We start from the raw sequence: 18,034 nt of genomic DNA, 5'->3' as shown, positions 1-18,034 counted from the left end.
ACCCGGGAAAAGTAGAAGCAAGGAAATAATAAAGACAAGGGCGGAAGTCGATAAAATAGGGAAAGGGACACCTGGGCGGCTCGCTCAGTTGCGTGTGGGACTCTTGATTTTGGCTCGGGTCACGATCTTATGGTTTGTGAGATGGAGCCCCGCGTCGGTCTCGCGTTGACAGTGCACACACAGCTCGCTTGGGATTCTCTCTCCTTCTCTCTCTCTCTCTGCCTCTCCCCTGCATTTGCACCATCTGTAAATAAACAAATAAGTAAGTAAGTAAATAAATAAATAAAATAGGAACAAATGTGCAGTGGAGAAAATCAACTAACCCCAAAGCTGTTTCTTTGTAAACATTTTTTATCTTTTTAAAAGTATCCACGGAATGCCTGGCTGGCTCAGTTGGTGGAGCAGAAGGCTCTTGATCTCCGGGTTGTGGCCTCCAGCCCCATGTTGGGCGTAGAGATTACTTAAGAACAAAATTAATCTTTTTTGTTTTTTAATGTTTATTTTTGAGAGAGAGAGAGAGAGAGAGCATGAGAGGGGAGGGGCAGAGAGAGAGACACACACAGAATCGGAGGCGGGCTCCAGGCTCTGAGCTGTCAGCACAGAACCTGATGCGGGGCTGGAACCCATGACCCGCGAGATCATGACATGAGCCGGAGTCTGACGCTTAACCGACTGAGCCACCCAGGCGCCCCAATTTACCTTTTTTTTTTTTTTTAACTTCTCTCAAAATAAATAAACATTAAAAAAAGAAATAATTTCTTAAAACAAGATTTATTTATTTTCAGTGGAGTTTCCAGTTTTCTGAGAGTATAAACCATGTTTCCTTCCAATAGATCCCTTTGTCTTTTCCCGCTCGAAAAAATACGAGTTTGTACCACAGTGTTACTTTCTTGCCTTATTACATTGGCTCAATACTCGTGTATGAGTGTGAATAGGAGTAATGTTGTCTTGTTCGTTATTTTAATGGGAATAGAGTTAGTAGAAAGCTATCCGAGATGATTTTGCTGTTGGGCTTTGGGAAAGGTCTTCATTGTATTTAGGTAGTCCTTTCTTGGGCACCTGGGTGGCTCAGTTGGTCGAGTGTACAACTTCCGCTCAGGTCATGATCTCAAGGTTTGTGAGCTTGAGCCCCGCACGGAGCTCACGGCTGTCAGCTCGGAGCCTATTTTGGGTCCTCCCTCTCTGTGCACCTCCCCCCGCTTACGCTCTCTCTCAAAAATAAATAAAAACATTTAGATAGTCCTCTCTTTCTTTTCTTTTTCTTTTATTTATTTTTTTAACATTTATTTATTGTTGAGAGACAGAGAGACACAAAACGTGAGCAGGGGAGGGGTAGAGAGAGGGGGAGACATAGAATCTGAAGTAGGCGCCAGGCTCTGAGCTGTCAGCACAGAGCCCAACGCGGGGCTTGAACTCACAAAACTGTGAGATCATGACCTGAGCCTAAGTTGGATGCTTAATCGACTGAGCCATCCAGACGCCCCTAAAGATTTTATTTATTTATTTATTATTTTTTTTATTTTTTTATTTTTTTTAATTTTTTTTTTCAACGTTTATTTATTTTTGGGACAGAGAGAGACAGAGCATGAACAGGGGAGGGGCAGAAAGAGAGGGAGACACAGAATCGGAAACAGGCTCCGGGCTCCGAGCCATCAGCCCAGAGCCTGATGCGGGGCTCGAACTCACGGACCGCGAGATCGTGACCTGGCTGAAGTCGGGCGCTTAACCGACTGCGCCACCCAGGCGCCCCAAGATTTTATTTTTAAGTCATCTCTACACTCAACATGGGGGTCAAACTCAGAACCCTGAGATCAAGAGCCTCTTGCTCTACTGACTGAGCCAGCCAGGTGTTCCTAGATAGGCCTTTCTGTTCCTTATTTCCTTCGTCTTTTGTTGGAACTTCATCCTTTCCTGGCTCCTGGGCCATTAAGCAATTATAGGAGTGACTCATACCATAAATACCTGCCTCAGTCAGGAGTCCAGGAGTCCAGGCCATCAGCCCCTACTCCCCTGGCAAGCCGAAATTGACTGCCCCTCCCAACGTGCTCAAAGATATGACAATTCCCGTGAGCCTCAGGACACAGGATTACACAGCAGCCATGTTTGTCCCGGGGACTCATGGGAAACGTGGTTCTTTCCCATCCCTGGCAAAGGCTGATAGGAGTTGACCAAGCTTCCGGCTTTCTCTCTCCTCAGGGACTGGAATTGACATCCCTGTCCTCCTCCTCCTGATCGATGGTGATGAGAAGATGCTAAAGGTATAGGGGCCCGTGGGGCCCCTGGGGGCCTCAGTCGGTTGAGCAGCCGACTCTTGATTTTGGCTCAGGTCACAGTCTCACGGTCATGAGATCGAGCCCTGCATCAGGCTCTGTGCTGAGCATTGGAGCCTACTTGAGATTCTTCCTCTCTCTCTCTCTCTCTCCGGCTTGCACTCTCTTGCTCTAAATCAATAAATCAATAATACAGGTGTGGGGGCCCAGACACCTCGGTCTAAGTGGGGGCCCTGACTCCTGGCTCCTGAGACTTGGGGCGGGGGGGAGGAGGCTGGGGATCTGGACTCTGGGTGGGGCGAACACCTGCCTTCCCGCACCTGACTGCCCCCCTTTGTCCTGTAGCGGATAGAGAATGCCACCCAGGCTCAGCTCCCCTGCCTGCTGGTGGCTGGGTCTGGGGGAGCTGCAGACTGCCTGGCGGAGATTCTGGAAGACACTCTGGCTCCAGGGAGAGGGGGCAGCAGGCCAGGTGAAGTCCAAGATCGGATTAGGCGTTTCTTCCCCAAAGGGGACCCTGAGGTCCTGCAGGCCCAGGTATGATACTGGGGGTCCAACTCTGGATCCTGAGATGGGAGGGAGCTCCTGGGTCTTGAGAAATGAGAATGCTGAGGACTTGGAGCCCCGGATTTCCGGGAAGAGGGGAATGGAGGCCCAGACTCATGGATTTGGGGAGGAGAGGCCTGGGGGCTCAGCCTCCCAGGTTCTGGGGGGTGAAGGGTGCTGGCACCTAGACTACCAGGCCCTAGAGGGGAACGGTCTCCTGTGACCGTGGACAGGGCCCAGGTGGAGTTGGGCTGGGAGTTACAGAAGGTGATATTCCGCAGGTGGAGAGGATCATGACCCGGAAGGAGCTGCTGACAGTCTATTCGTCTGAGGATGGCCCTGAGGAATTTGAGACCATTGTTTTGAGGGCTCTTGTCAAAGGTGAGCCTTGGACCCCCAAACTCTTCCCTGCTCTTCGCTTGACTTTGGACCCCTTTCCCACCCAGGGCACTTTATCCATTGTCTCTAATCTACATTGGGCTCCTTTTTATCTCTTTCCTTTTATTATTCCCCTTGGCAGTGCTTCTTGGGGCTTTGCCTGGGGTCATTTGGACAGTTTTCCCAAGAGACTTTTGTTATGTGCCAACATTGGTTTCTTTCTGTTGGATCCACGAGTGCCCGCGTCCATCCATCTTTCATCCATCCAACCATCCAGCCATCCGCCATCCATTCTCCCACTCTCCTTTTCTTCCTTTCCTACGTGGCTCCAATCTGTTTCAAGCAGCGAGGGGTAGGGGAGTCAGAGATGAACCAGAACGCCGCTTCCTGCTGAGAAATTCCCAGTATTTCACTATTAGAATGAATGGTGAAAACCGAGGGTGGGAGCATAATGGCTACCTGGTAGAGGCTGGGCTGGGGATCATTTATTCTCTCAGCAAACACCACCTTAGGGTCCAGAGATCAAAGCAGATCCATTTCCTGCTCTCAAGGACCCCAGATCCTACGAGGGTTGTCCCGACACAACCTTAACTAAAATTTAAGACCAAAGCGTAGGGGAGGAACCACTGTCAGTAAAGAGACAAGGAGGAGGTATTTAAGCGGGCCTTGAAGAGCTCGTAGAATCTGGACTTAGTAAGATGAGGAAGTGGGATAAATAAATGGTAAGGAGTAGGGGCGCCTGGGTGGCGCAGTCGGTTGAGCATCTGACTTCTGCTGAGGTTACGATCCCGCGGCTTGTGAGTTCGAGTCCCACGTCGGGCTCTCTGCTGTCCACGCAGAGCCTACTTCGGATCCTCTGTTCCTCTCTTGCCCTGCCCCTCCCCAGCTTGCGCTCTCTCAAAAAGAAACATTAAAAAAAAATGGTAGAGTGGGGAGGGTCGTTTTTGGTGTCAGAAATGTTATAGGGGAAACACTCCCATAGATAAAAACTCCCGAGAGGCATAGTGTCAATTTATAATTCGTTCTCAGCCCCAGGCCCCCACCCCAGGTGTATCTGTCATGTTCTGGGATGTGACAGAAAGAGTAGTTACTCTTTTAAAAAAAAAAAAAAAAAAGGGGCACCTGGGTGGCGCAGTCGGTTGAGCGTCCGACTTCAGCCAGGTCACGATCTCGCGGTCCGGGAGTTCGAGCCCCGCATCCGGCTCTGAGCTGATGGCTCGGAGCCTGGAGCCTGTTTCTGATTCTGTGTCTCCCTCTCTCTCTGCCCCTCCCCCGTTCATGCTCTGTCTCTCTCTGTCCCAAAAATAAATAAACGTTGAAAAAAAAAATAAAAAAAAAATAAAAAAAAATATTTTTGAGAGAGAGAGAGAGAGAGAGAGGAGCAGAGAGAGAGGGAGAGAATCCCAAGCAAGCTCTGCACGGTCAGGGGTGAGCTCGATGCGGGGCTCATCACAAACCCTGAGATCATGACCTGAGCTGAAATCAAGAGTCGGATGCTTAACCGACACGAGCAGTTACTTTTGACTTTGGAGTCAGATAAAGCTGAATTGGAATACCAGTTTGGCCCCTGCCTTTCTGTGTGACCTTGAGAAAGAGACTACCCCCCTCTGAGCCTCAGTTTCTCTCTCTCTGAAAAATGGAGAGAATACCTTGCAGGAGTGTTGTGAGCCCCAGGGGCAGCTCATGAACAATGCCTGGTTCCCACGGGCGGGCCAATAAATGGGAGCTCTTCTCCTTCTTCTTCTTTTAATTTTTTTAATGTTTATTTTTGAGAGAGAGACATAGTGCAAGTGGGGGAGGGGCAAAGAGAGAGAGAGAGACACAGAACCCAAAGCAGGCTCCAGGCTCTGATCTCTTAGCACAGAGCCGGAGGTGGGGCTCTCGAACTCACAGCCGGGAGATCGTGACCTGAGCCAAAGTCGGAAGCTTAACCTCCTGAGCCCCCGGGGGGCCCCTACATGGGAGCTTTTCTTTAAATTTTGTTTTTTTTTTTCAATGTTTATTTATTTTTGGGACAGAGAGAGACAGAGCATGAACGGGGGAGGGGCAGAGAGAGAGGGAGACACAGAATCGGAAACAGGCTCCAGGCTCTGAGCCATCAGCCCAGAGCCTGACGCGGGGCTCGAACTCACGGACCGCGAGATCGTGACCTGGCTGAAGTCGGACGTTTAACCGACTGCGCCACCCAGGCATCCCCAAAGCGGGGAACCATTATCATTCCCATTTTATAGATGAGGAAACTGAGGCTCCCAAGGTCCAGTGGCTTTCCTGACGAGACACTCAGTTGGTGCCGGCAGAGCTGGGATCGGATCCCAGGTCCGCCTGCTTCGGCCCATTGCTCATCGGCCCCCCCACTAGATTACACCCCCTCCTTCCGCCATACCCACTTTGGGAACCACCAAAATGTGATGAAAGTCCCTCCTTTGTTTTGGAAATCGACGTGGAGCAAGCAGAGGGAGAAGGAAAAACGGACTCCATGGCACAGGGGCTCTGAGGCCCAGCCGTGTCTAGACTTGCCCGACTTCTTGGCACCGCTGGCTGCCTCACCTTTCAGGCTCTCGTTGACCGCATCTGTTTGGATCCATGAATTGTTGGATCCAAGTTTTGCTCTTCCTCGTCCCCCACCCCCACCCCAGTGATCTCCAGGGTCTCCCAGAGCCCTTTTCATGTTTGGATATTTTTTCCAGTCTCATTTTCTGCTACTCATTTTTCTTCGCTGTCTTCTCACAAATACCCTTAAGTTTCAGGAAATCAGAGTGACTCACTTTTGCCATCACATCCTGTGTTTTCCTGCACCCAGACCTTTGCTTGGGCTGCTCCCTGCTGCCTTGAAGTTTCTTTCCTCATCTTAGACGCACACCTCCGAATCCTGCCTGTCTTTCAAAAGCCCTACCTCAGTGCCCCTCCTCTAGGAGGCCCCCTTGGATCCCCCCCCACACCTCTGCGAGCGTAGCCTCCCCCCCCCTCACCATTCCCTTTGAGGGTAGTTTTGTGGTTCCTGGACACATTTCTCTGGAATGATCTCCTTCAAGGCAGAGGCTGTATGGGGTTTCTCTCTCTATCCCGCCCACTGCCTGGTCCATAACCTACCTCAATAAATGTTAAATGGATAAATGATTTCCTTTCCTTCTTCTTGAGGACTCTAGACCACTGGTCTGCGCATGACCTCATGCTTGCAATAGCCTGACTTCTTAAAGACCCCAGGCTGTACCCGACAACATCCCCTTTTTGTGGGGTTTAAATGTCAGGTATCCCCCACAGAAGCAAAACGGACATTCATCTGAAGTCCCCCCCCCATTTCTTGCCCCCCCCCCCCACTCTTTCAGCCTGTGGGAGCTCTGAGGCTTCAGCTTACCTGGACGAACTGCGTTTGGCTGTGGCTTGGAACCGCGTGGACATTGCCCAGAGTGAACTCTTCCGAGGGGACATTGAATGGCGGGTGAGGGGGCGGAGCGGGGGTGGTGGTGGCAGCGGCTGTGGATCCTGACAAGGAGGATGCACTCCCCTCCCTCCCTGACTTCTTCCACATCTGACTCGCCCTTGCATTATGGGCTGTCCAGCCTTCTCTTAATTGTCCATCTGTTCCCGTCTTGTTTCCACTATCCCCATCCATCCATCCACCCACCCACCCACCCAGCCACCTACCCATCCGTCGTGCACTCTTGGCTCTGTACCCCATCTCTTGTCCTTAACGTCTGCCCTCCGCGGGCCTTCTGTCTTCTGTGCTCTTCTCTTACCCCATCAATCCTCGCCCTGCCAGTCCTTCCACCTGGAAGCCTCCCTCATGGACGCCCTCCTGAACGACCGGCCCGAGTTCGTGCGCTTGCTCATCTCCCACGGCCTTAGCGTGGGCCACTTCCTGACCCCGACGCGCCTGACCCAGCTTTACAGCGCCGCGCCCGCCAACTCGCTCATCCGCGGCCTTCTGGAGCAGGCGTCCCACGGCGCAGGCACCAAAACCCCAGCCCTTACACCCTCTGGGGAGCCCCGACCCCCTGACGTGGGGCAGGTGCTGCGGCTGCTGCTGGGGGAGACGTGCGCGCCGAGGTACAGCGCCGGGGGCGTCGTGGATCCCCACCCGGGCCAAGGCTGCCAGGAGAGCGTAAGGGCCGAGCGAGGCCAGGCTGCGCGGGGAGGAGGTGCCGAAGGACCTGGGGGCGGGGCCGGGGAGGGGTGTGCGCCTGGACGGGGGTGGGGCTGATGGCTGGGGGCGGGGTCAGGGAGGGCCGGTCCTCACCACGCCTCCCTCGCCTGCAGAAGTGCCTGCTGAAGGACAAGGCCCCGTCGGAACTCACGCTGGACGCCGTCCTCGGGCAGGCCCCCTGGAGTGACCTGCTCCTCTGGGCGCTGCTCCTGAACAGGGCTCAGATGGCCCTGTACTTCTGGGAGATGGTGAGTGCCGACGTGATCTCCGATTCTACTTTTCTCTGTGTCCCGCCCTGTCCTTTATTTCTACTGGACCCCAGTGCCTGGCCCCTGACGTCACCCCCACCCCCACCCCCGTTCGCCATTCCTGATAGATGACGCCATCCCCTGCTTCTCCACCTGCCCCACCCCCAGTATCACGCCTTTCTCCTGACTTGTCGTTTCCATCAGCAATATATATTGGGCGTTTTCCCTTGTCCATACACGGGACTCCGCCTCATTCTCTCGGAATGGTTACCTCCAAGGGGAAGTTAGAAGGTTATCTGGTAGCCGAGGGGGAGTCATTTAAACATAGTTACACCTGGAAAATCGAGATGCATCGTGGTAGTGGCCATGTCGAAGGGGACAAAACCCGAGGCAAGGACACCAGCTAAGAAGGTGAATCTGGAGGCCTCCAGGCAGCCAAGATGAGGGCCTGGACTAAAACAGGTGCGATGGAGGTGTTGGGACCCATTTGAGAAGCTTGAGAAGTTTTTAAAAAGAAAGAAAGAGGGGCGCCTGGGTGGCGCAGTCGGTTAAGCGTCCGACTTCAGCCAGGTCACGATCTCGCGGTCCGTGAGTTCGAGCCCCGCGTCAGGCTCTGGGCTGATGGCTCAGAGCCTGGAGCCTGTTTCCGATTCTGTGTCTCCCTCTCTCTCTGCCCCTCCCCCGTTCATGCTCTGTCTCTCTCTGTCCCAAAAATAAATAAACGTTGAAAAAATTTAAAAAAAAAAAAAAAAAAGAAAGAAAGAAAGAAAAAAAGAGTCATAGGGTTTGAGTAGGATCTAAGATCGAGCCTATTTTTATAGCATAGAAATATCTTAACAGGACTTCTTCAGCCTTGGGTTGTTTTCAGCCCATCAGGCCATGGCTTAAATATAGAATTAAAAACATATATATGTTTTTTAATGTTTGTTTTTGAGAGAGAAAGAGACAGCACAAGCAGGGGAGGGGCAGAGAGAGGGAGAGAGAGGGAGACACAGAATCCAAAGCAGGCTCCAGGCCCTGAGCTGACAGCACAGAGCCTGAGGCAGGGCTTGAACCCACCACCCGTGAGATCATGACCTGAGCCAAAGTCAGACACTTAGCCGACTGGGCTACCCAGGGGTCTCCCCCCCCCCCATTTTTAATATTTATTTTTGAGAGAGAGCACAAGTGGGGGGCAGAGAGGGGCAGAGAGAGAGAGAGAGAGAGAGAGAATCCGAAGCAGGCTCCAGGCTCTGAGCTGTCAGCACAGAGCCTGACTCAGGGCTCAGACTCACAAACCATGAGATCATGACTTGAGCTGAAGTCGGACGGTGGCTCAACCGACTGAGCCACCCAGGGGCCCTTAGATTTCTTTTTTCATTGAGATCAAATTCATCTAATATAAAATTCACCGTTGGAACCACTTAAAACTGCATAATTCAGTAGCCTTTAGTAGGCTCACAGTGTTGGTTCAACCTCTAGTTCCAGGACGGTTTCATCATCCCAGAAGGAAACCCCAAACCCATTTAACACTCGCTCCCCATTCCCTCCTCCCCCAGCCCCTGGCAATGACTAATCTGCTCCCGGTCTCTATGGACCTGCCCATTCTGGATACTTTATAGAAATGGAATCATCTCAGACGTGGCTTTTTTGCACTTGACTTCTTACGCTTAGTATAGTGTTTTTGTGGGTCATCCCGGGTTGTAGGTATAGGCGTGCTTCCTTCTAGTTTGCATCTGAATAATATGCCCTTGTGTGGATACGCCACGTTTTGTTTATCCATTCATCTCTTGCTGGTCGCATGGGTTGTTTTGACTTTTTTGGCTGTTGTGAATAATAGTGCTGTGAACACTGGTGCGGAAATACCTGCTCGGGTCCTTCCTTCCCGTTGTTTTGCGTATATACTGAGGACTCCAATTGCTGGATCATATAGTAATTCTGGGTTAAATTTTTTGAGGCACTGCCGTTCTATTTTCCATAGTGGCCGCACCATTTTACATTCCCGCCAGCAGTGTGCAGGGGTTCCAATTTCTCCACATCTCCACCACCCCTGTTATTTTCTGTTTGTTTGTTTGTTTGTTTGTTTTCTATAATTGCCATTCTAATGTGGTTTCGATTTGTGTTTCCTTAATGATTAATGACACGGAGCATCTTTTCATGGGCTTATTGACCATCCGTTTATCCTTGGAGAAATGTCTATTCAAGCCCTTTGTCCATTTTATAAATTGGTTTGTTTATCTTGTTGTTGTTGTTGTTGTTGTTGAATTGTACGAGTTTTTTTTTTTAATTTTTTTTTAACGTTTATTTATTTTTGAGACAGAGAGAGACAGAGCATAAACGGGGGAGGGTCAGAGAGAGGGAGACACAGAATCTGAAACAGGCTCCAGGCTCTGAGCCGTCAGCCCAGAGCCCGACGCGGGGCTCGAACTCACGGACCGCGAGATCGTGACCTGAGCCGAAGTCGGACGCTTAACCGACTGAGCCACCCAGGCGCCCCGAATTGTACGAGTTTTTTATATGCTCTGGATATCAATCCCGTATCAGGCATATGACTTGCAGATATTTTCTCTCTTGCTGTGGGTTGCCTTTTCATTCTGTTGATAGTGTTCTTTGATTCACAAAAGTTTTAAATTTTGACCAAGTCCAACTTGTCTGTCTTTTTTCTTTGTTTTTGCTTTTGGTGTCATATCTAAGTAACTGTCGCTAAACCCAAGGTCATGAAGTTTTATCCCTGTGTTATCTTTGGAGGGTTTTATGGTTTTGTAATTATATGCACTATAACTATTTAATCCTACACGTTAGTCTTACTGAGATTCCCCATGTGTGATCAGTCACTTCTCCTTTGCTGATCTTACGAGTCTCTGGTTTTGGCTTTTGACAATTTGACTAAAGTGGTTTTCAACGTGAACCTCTTTGAATTTATCCTACTTCGAGTTCCTTGCTCTTGGACATACAGATTCATGTCTTTCATCAAAATTTGGGGAGTTTTACTCCATTATAGCTTGAAATATTCTTTCTAGCCATTTCTCACGGTCCTCTCCCTTTGGGACTCCTATTATACATATATTGGTGTGGTTGATAGTGTCCCACAGGTCTTTTAGGTTCTGTTTATTTGTCTTCATTCTTGTTTCTTTCTGCACCCCAAACCGGATCGTCTCAATTGATCTGTCTTCAAGTTCATGCGTTCTTTCTTCTGTCTCCTCAAAGCTGCTGTTGAGCCCTTCTACTGAAGTTTTCATTTCAGTTACTGCACTTTCTAGCTCCAGACTTATTACCTTTGTTTTTGTTTTTTGTTTTCTGGTAATTTCTGTCTTTTTATTCCTATTCTCTAGTAAGACATCCTTCTCCTGGCTTTCTTGAGTTTTTGTCCATGATTTCCTTTAGCTCTTTGAGCACATTTCAGGCAATTCATTTAAAGCCTTTGTCTAGTAAGTCTGGTGTCTTAGCTTCTGCAGGGACGGTTTCTGTTTCTTTTTTTTCCCTGATACTGTGCCATACTTTCTTGTTTCTTTGCCTGCCTCATAGTTTTGTTTTAACTGGGCATTTTGAATAATATAGTGTGGCCGCTCTGGAAGTCAGCTCTCCCCCTTCCTTCAGGGTGCATTGTGGTTTGTTGTGTTAGTGGTGGTGTTTGTTCAGTGACTTTTCTAAGCTCTTTTGTAAAGTCTTTATTCTTTGTCATGTGTGGCCCCTGAAGTCCCTGTTCTTTTTTTTTTTTTTTTTTTTTTTCAACGTTTATTTATTTTTGGGACAGAGAGAGACAGAGCATGAACGGGGGAGGGGCAGAGAGAGAGGGAGACACAGAATCGGAAACAGGCTCCAGGCTCCAAGCCATCAGCCCAGAGCCTGACGCGGGGCTCGAACTCACGGACCGCGAGATCGTGACCTGGCTGAAGTCGGATGCTTAACTGACTGCGCCACCCAGGCGCCCCCTGAAGTCCCTGTTCTGTTAGGTTAGTGGCCAGCTAGTGACTTGACAGAGAAATCCTTAAATGCCCAGGGCCTGGGGGGGGGGGGGGGAGGGGTCCGACACTCCTGGTTTGCAGATTGGCTCTGTGTTGGAGCTGTCTTTCTTTTTCTTTTTAAAATTTTTAATGTTTATTTTTGAGAGAGAAAGAAAGAGCGCAGGGGAGGGGCAGAGAAAGAGGGAGAGAGAGAGATTCCCAAGCAGGCTCTGCGCCATCGGCACAGAGCCCGATGTGGGGCTCGAACTCACAAACCCCGAGATCGTGACCTGAGCCGAAACCAAGAGTCAGACACTCAACTGGCTGAGCCACGCAGACACCCCTGGAGCTGTCTTTCGACACTCAAGCAGGCTGTTTGCCATTTTGCCTTAGCCTTCACTTCCTGCTTTTGCTGACACAAAAGGTCAGCAAGAAGTGAAAAGTTAGGGTTTTCTCGAATCTCTTCTGAGCCTGTACCATCTTAGTCATGCATGTAGCCTTCTAGATTCCCTGATACACGTAGGAACTCCTCAAACCCCTATTCCTTCCACTCTCCTCTCCCCCAGCCGCTTCCCTCCCCAGCTGCTGAGTATATTTATCTTTTGTTCGCCTTGACTGTTTTTTTTTGCCTCAGGCGGCTGAGGCTAATCTATTTGTCCTTAAATGCTTTCTGACGCCGCCCGGGAAGCCATTTCTGGTTGGGGGAAGCCCCGAGAACCTTGAGACCAACGCAGGCCCTGGAGCTGTTCCTTCAGATAGCCACCAGCTAAATCCACACGCGCACACAACCACAATTATTTAAGGAGAAGATCTGAATCTCCCTCTGGTACCAACAGCCTGCACCAGGAACAGGCCGCCCTTGAGCCGGGGTGTTGACAGTGGTAGTTAAAATGTCACAGCGCTCTTTTGCCCAAACTTGGTGTTTTCTTTCTTCGTTGAACTTTCTCCTATTTGTTGTAAGTTTTATAGTCGGGTCTTGGACTCTGAGAAAGTTGGTTCTGACAGTTTTTGCCAGCTTATGTGTTGCTTTTTGGAGAGACAGAGTTTTGAAATTCCGTACTCTGCCAGTTTAGGGGACATTTCTTCCAACTGCTGCTTGACCTGTCTGTAACCTCTGAGGTCATTCGAACTCTACCCCAGCCCCGCTCCCTGAACTATCTGACTTTTTTTTTTTTTTTTAAGTTTATTTATTTATTTTGAGAGAGAGCTCGCGTGCACGAACTGAGAGAAACAGGGAGAGAATCCCAAGCGGGCTCCGTGCTGTCAGCACAGAGCCTGATGTGAGGTTTGATCTCACGAAGTGTGAGATCATGACCTGAGCCTAAATCAAGAATCGGATGTTTAACCCACTGAGCCACCCAGGTGCCCCTGAACTTCCTGACTTTTGACATTGTCACCTGATGCCCAGATTCACCTACAAACATTGCTTCAATCTTGGCCTCTGATGACCCTGGTTAATTTCTCACTTCTGGCTCTGTCCTTTCCGTTGACCACAGGCTTCCCCCCCCCACCACCTTCCGTGAGCCTCTCTGAACTCTGACCCCATCTGGGGTGGCTCGGTCCGTTAAGAATCCGACTTCAGCTCAGGTCATGATCTCATGGTGTGTGAGTTCGGGCCCCGCCTCGGGCTCTGTGCCGACAGCTCAGAGCCCGGAGCCTGCTTCGGATTCTGTGTCTCCCTCTCTCTACCCCTCCCGCGCTCATGCTCTGTCTCTCTGTGTCTCAAAACTAATAAATAAAACATTGAAAAACAAATAAACTGTGACCCGTATCCACGACCCCTCTCTCTGTCTCTTCAGGGCTCCAACGCCGTGGCCTCGGCTCTCGGGGCCTGTTTGCTGCTCCGCGTGCTGGCACGCCTGGAGTCTGAGGCGGAGGAGGCGGCCCGGAGGAAGGACCTGGCGGCCAAGTTCGAGGGCCTGGGTGTTGGTGCGTCGGGCACGCGTGCGTGGGGGCGGGGACAGGGAGCTGCCTTGAGGGGTGTGTGCATCCCCCCCACTCCTCCTCTCACAGCCCTGCGCCTTCCCCTTCAGTCCCCTCCTCCTTCCCCGCACCCCGCGCTCTCTCGCTCCTTCACTTCCCTCATTTACGTCTCCCGCCCCCAGACCTTTTCGGGGAGTGCTACCGCAGCAGCGAGAAACGGGCCGCTCGCCTACTGCTCCGCCGCTGCCCGCTCTGGGGGGATGCCACCTGCCTGCAGCTTGCCATGCAGGCTGACGCCCGTGCCTTCTTTGCCCAGGATGGGGTCCAGGTGAGCCCCTGAGGTGCCGGCATCCTCAACAGTTCCCACCTGGACTTTGGGATGTATGGAGGATAAGCCCCTGCCACTGCGGGCAGCGAATGGACTTGACCGGCCTCCCTCTGGGAGACCACCCACCCTCCAGAAATTCTCAGCCCTCTCCCAGAAGGGCTGCTCTTCCCAGAAGAAGCCCCACCCCCTGCCACGGGAAAGCCAACCTTCCCACAGCAAAGCCCACCCTCCTAAAAAGCTCCCTCCGCGATAGGGAAATTCCTGGTGACTTTAGGAAGTCCCCTCTGGCACACAGGAAGTCCTTCCCACTCCCACGGGAAGTCTCACTCCTCCCAAAGGAAGCCCTGCCTCGTCCACAAGAAGGCCTTCCTGCTTCCTTTGAGAGGTCCTCAGTTCCAGGTCTCAGCAATTAGAATGACCTCTCTGGACAGTTACCTAGTGTTTTGGACAGAGATGAACTCTGGTTTAGGAATCCCACCCTTCCCCCCGGGGAAATCCTCTCCTTTGGGAAGCCCTGCTTGGCTGACGGTCGCTCCCATCCTGACCATCCTGACGTTTTAAAACCTTTCCCAATATCAGTCTAAAGCTGAACAGGGGTGGGGCACCTGGCTGCCTCAGTGACTCTTGATCTCAGGCTCAGGATGGTAAGTTCAAGCCCCAACGTCGGGCATAAAGCTTACTTAGAAAAACAAAACAAAACAAAACAAAACACCTGACAGGGGCTCAGAGAATCCCACCATCAGTACAGGAAGTCTGCCCACCCCAACCGGAAGTCCTGTCCTCCCTTGTCCGGAAGGATTTGTCTGGCATTTCAAGTAGTTACCCAGAGTCCTTTGCTTTGAATGGTGGTGACACCCGTGAGTTCCAGCTTGGGTCTCTTCCTTACTCTCCGTGCCCCATCTGTGCAAAGGTAGAAAATACTAGTCAGTACCTGTTCTCCTGGGGGTGGGGTGGGGGTGGGGGTGGGGGAGGGGGTGGTGAGAGTTCAGTGATCTCATCTATGTAAAATGCTTCACCTGGTATCTAGCATATTGTGTTAATAAACGTTGGTTTTGAAACTCTACCCGCTAAAACCTGGGACAGGTCCTCCTCACCTTTGACTCTCCCCCCCCCCCCCAAAAAAAAGTTACGGCCGCCATATTGGGCACTTGCTCTGTGTGCTGCAGCTGTTGCCCAGTTCTTCCCTGGGGTCTTTGGAAAGGGGCTGTGGGGGAGATTCAGGCTCTTAACCCTCCTTACACCCCACAGTCTCTGCTGACACAGAAGTGGTGGGGGGAGATGGACAGCACCACTCCCATCTGGGCCCTGGTTCTCACCTTCTTTTGCCCCCCACTCATCTACACCAACCTCATCACCTTCAGGTCAGTCCCTGGGGTACGACCGGCAGGAGGGGGGTGGTGCTCAGTTTGCCCTTCCTGCTCACATCTGGCTGCCTCCCCACGTGGTCTGTCCAGTGCTTCCCCTCCCCTGTTCGCTCTCTTTCCCTCCCCAAGACTGGGGGCGTGTCTGGGAGGTGAGCTTCGGGGGGGGGGGGGGCCCTCTGCATTGTCCCTGGGGAACGGTTCCTCTGCCCTCCGGCTGTGGCTCGGGGGGGGGGGGGGGAAGATCCCTTTGGGGTGAGTCTAGGAAAGTTCCTCGCTGTCTCCCTGCCAATGTCTCTGGGTGAAGAAGTTTGGGTCTGTGTCTGGAGAATTCCTCCTCCGCTTGCCCCGTCCCCGTTCCTCACTCTGCGTTTTCCTCCATGCCAGGAAGCCAGAGGAGGAGTCCACACAGAAGGACCTGGCCTTTGACGTGGATCGGGGCGTCAACGGGGAAGGCCCCGTGGGGTGAGTGGAGCCCCAGCACCGTGTGAGGGGGGGCACCCTGGGCAGCTTCAGGAGCCCCAGGCGCTGAGAGCAAAGCCAGAGGGCAGAGGCGGAGTTTCTGGGGGTAATGGCTTCATAAAGCCGTTGACGATACGGAGGAAGTGTCCCAAATGCCACGCTCGGCTTGCGTCAAGCTTTGGTTCTGCCGCGAAGTTTGGAAGCCAGTTTGCCTCATGCTACACATACTTCCGTCTCCGTGTAGCAAGTGGAATCAGCTGGATTTGGTTCATTCAGGGGATCCTTCGTCGTTTTTGTTTGTTTGTTTGTTTGTTTTTCTGACTCCAGGGCCATTGCCCTGAAGCTCTGTGCTGTGGTACCCAGGCCTGAGCAAACGGTCTACCAAACTTCTGATGATGCCACAGAGTGGAGGTGCTGAGGGACTTGGCGGTGGGTCAAGCAGACCTGGGTTCAAACCTTGACTCTGACCTTGGAAGTGACTTCACCCTGAGCCCCAGTTTTCTTTTCTGTTAAATGAAGGTGCATGGAAGGTTGTACCTGTGTCAGCTCAGGTTGGGCAATGCTGCGTAAGAAAACATCCCAGGGGCGCCTGGGTGGCTCAGTTGGTTAAGCGGCTGACTCCGGATTTCGGCTCAGGTCACAATCTCACGGTTTGTGAGATCGAGCCCCGGGTTGGGCCCTGTGCCAACAGCGTGGAGCCTGCTTAGAATTCTCTCTCTCTGTCCCTCCCTCTCTCGCACGCTCGCGTGCATGCTCTCTCTCTCGAAATAGATAAGTAAACTTAAAAAAAAAAAAAAAAAAAAAAGAATGTTCCAGTCTTTAAAAGACAAAAAAGAAAACACCCTAAACTCTCAGCGACTGGCCACAACCAACGCTCACTCCTCACGCTCCTTTTCTGGGTTGTCTGTGTCGTGCCTCCAATATGGCTTCCACCTGGGGGGCGAGTGAGCAGCTCCCAGCTGGGATGTTGCTGGTCTCAGGGCAGAGGGAAAAGGGAAATGGGGAATGAGGTACTGGCTCTTAAAGCCGCCACGTGGAAGAGACACTTGTCACTGGTGCCCACATTTTACTGGCAAAAACGAGGCATATGGTAACTCCTCAGCCCCCGATTCTCCCACTGAGAGGGAAGCAGAATGTTTGGCGTGTTACAGTGGGGGCCTCACGGGGATAACGTGTCAAGTGCATCACACGGTCTGGCACACAGTAAGCACTCAATTAACGGGGATCGTTCATTGCTACTGTGGTTATTAACCCATTTATCACTTATTTTGTCGAACGACGTGTGTAGGCATAAGGGTCTCAACCTCTGGTAACAGAGACACGGAGAAAACGAGGCCCACACTTATATTCATCTTTGTACCCTCCGTCTCTACTGAAAAAAAATTTTTTTTAATGTTTATTTATTTTTGAGAGAGAGAGAGAGAGAGAGCAGGGAAGGGGCAGAGACAGAAAGGGAGACACAGAATCCGAAGCAGGCTCCGGGCTCTGAGCTGTCAGCACAGAGCCCAACGCGGGGCTCAAACTCACAACCCCTGAGATCATGACTTGAGCTGAAGTCGGACGCCCGACCGACTGAGCCACCCACGCGCCCCCCCCCCCGCCCTTTTTTTAGTGTTTATTTATTTATTTTTTTTAATTTTTTTTTCAACGTTTTATTTATTTTTGGGACAGAGAGAGAGAGACAGAGCATGAACGGGGGAGGGGCAGAGAGAGAGGGAGACACAGAATCGGAAACAGGCTCCAGGCTCTGAGCCATCAGCCCAGAGCCTGACGCGGGGCTCGAACTCACGGACCGCGAGATCGCGACCTGGCTGAAGTCGGACGCTTAACCGACTGCGCCACCCAGGCGCCCCTAGTGTTTATTTATTTTTGAGAGAGAGAGAGAGAGACAGAGTCTGGGGAGGGGGAGGCAGGGCAGAGAGAGACAGAGACACAGCCTCTGTCTCTACTTTAGGCAGTTAGGTGAGAAGAGGGAGGGACCCTGGCCTCCAGTATCCCAGAAGAAAAAATGTTTCTGGTAAGTGTTAGAAACATGACCAGCAGTCTCTAAAATCCACTATCTACCTCGAGGAGCAAATTTAAATGTATATATGTATACACACACATATTTTTCTGAGATAACACACAACGAATACAAAATATTTGTCAAGATGGAAGAGAAAGCTAAGAAAAAAATTGGGACCACTGAGAAAAGTCCCCAGTGTCAGGATCAGTAACGATGTGCTCATCCAGTGAGCGCCCGACTTTTGCACCATGATGATGGTGACAGTGACAGTGACCATAGCTGATGTCCTGGAACACTTGCAGTGGGCAGCCAGGGTGCTAAGTCCTTTTGAAAATCAGTTTCATTCCCTCAACAGCCCTATGCCGTAGAGTCTGTTATTTGAGGACGAAATGACTGAGGGACTAAGTCACTCGCCTCAGCGCGTGTGACCGGTAGATGGTGGAGCT

At 51.4% G+C, this 18,034-nt stretch overlaps 1 protein-coding gene across 2 annotated transcripts in view; it reads left to right on the top strand.

Moving 5' to 3' along the window:
• The window catches only part of TRPM4 (transient receptor potential cation channel subfamily M member 4), a 41,075-nt gene that overhangs the window by 8,492 nt on the left and 14,549 nt on the right, over window positions 1–18,034 (top strand). For both annotated transcript variants that reach the window (XM_045440583.1, XM_045440582.1), the window contains 10 exons: window positions 2,197–2,258; window positions 2,616–2,807; window positions 3,098–3,197; window positions 6,521–6,633; window positions 6,955–7,296; window positions 7,452–7,586; window positions 13,309–13,438; window positions 13,615–13,760; window positions 15,009–15,121; window positions 15,509–15,586. In XM_045440583.1, the coding sequence (XP_045296539.1) occupies window positions 2,197–2,258; window positions 2,616–2,807; window positions 3,098–3,197; window positions 6,521–6,633; window positions 6,955–7,296; window positions 7,452–7,586; window positions 13,309–13,438; window positions 13,615–13,760; window positions 15,009–15,121; window positions 15,509–15,586 (1,411 nt within the window). The remainder of the gene's footprint in view (window positions 1–2,196; window positions 2,259–2,615; window positions 2,808–3,097; window positions 3,198–6,520; window positions 6,634–6,954; window positions 7,297–7,451; window positions 7,587–13,308; window positions 13,439–13,614; window positions 13,761–15,008; window positions 15,122–15,508; window positions 15,587–18,034) is intronic.

Source organism: Leopardus geoffroyi, chromosome E2 (genome assembly GCF_018350155.1).
Source record: "Leopardus geoffroyi isolate Oge1 chromosome E2, O.geoffroyi_Oge1_pat1.0, whole genome shotgun sequence".
Taxonomy (NCBI): domain Eukaryota; kingdom Metazoa; phylum Chordata; class Mammalia; order Carnivora; family Felidae; genus Leopardus; species Leopardus geoffroyi.
Note: the sequence above shows the minus strand (reverse complement) of the source record. Positions and strands in the feature narration are given on the sequence as shown.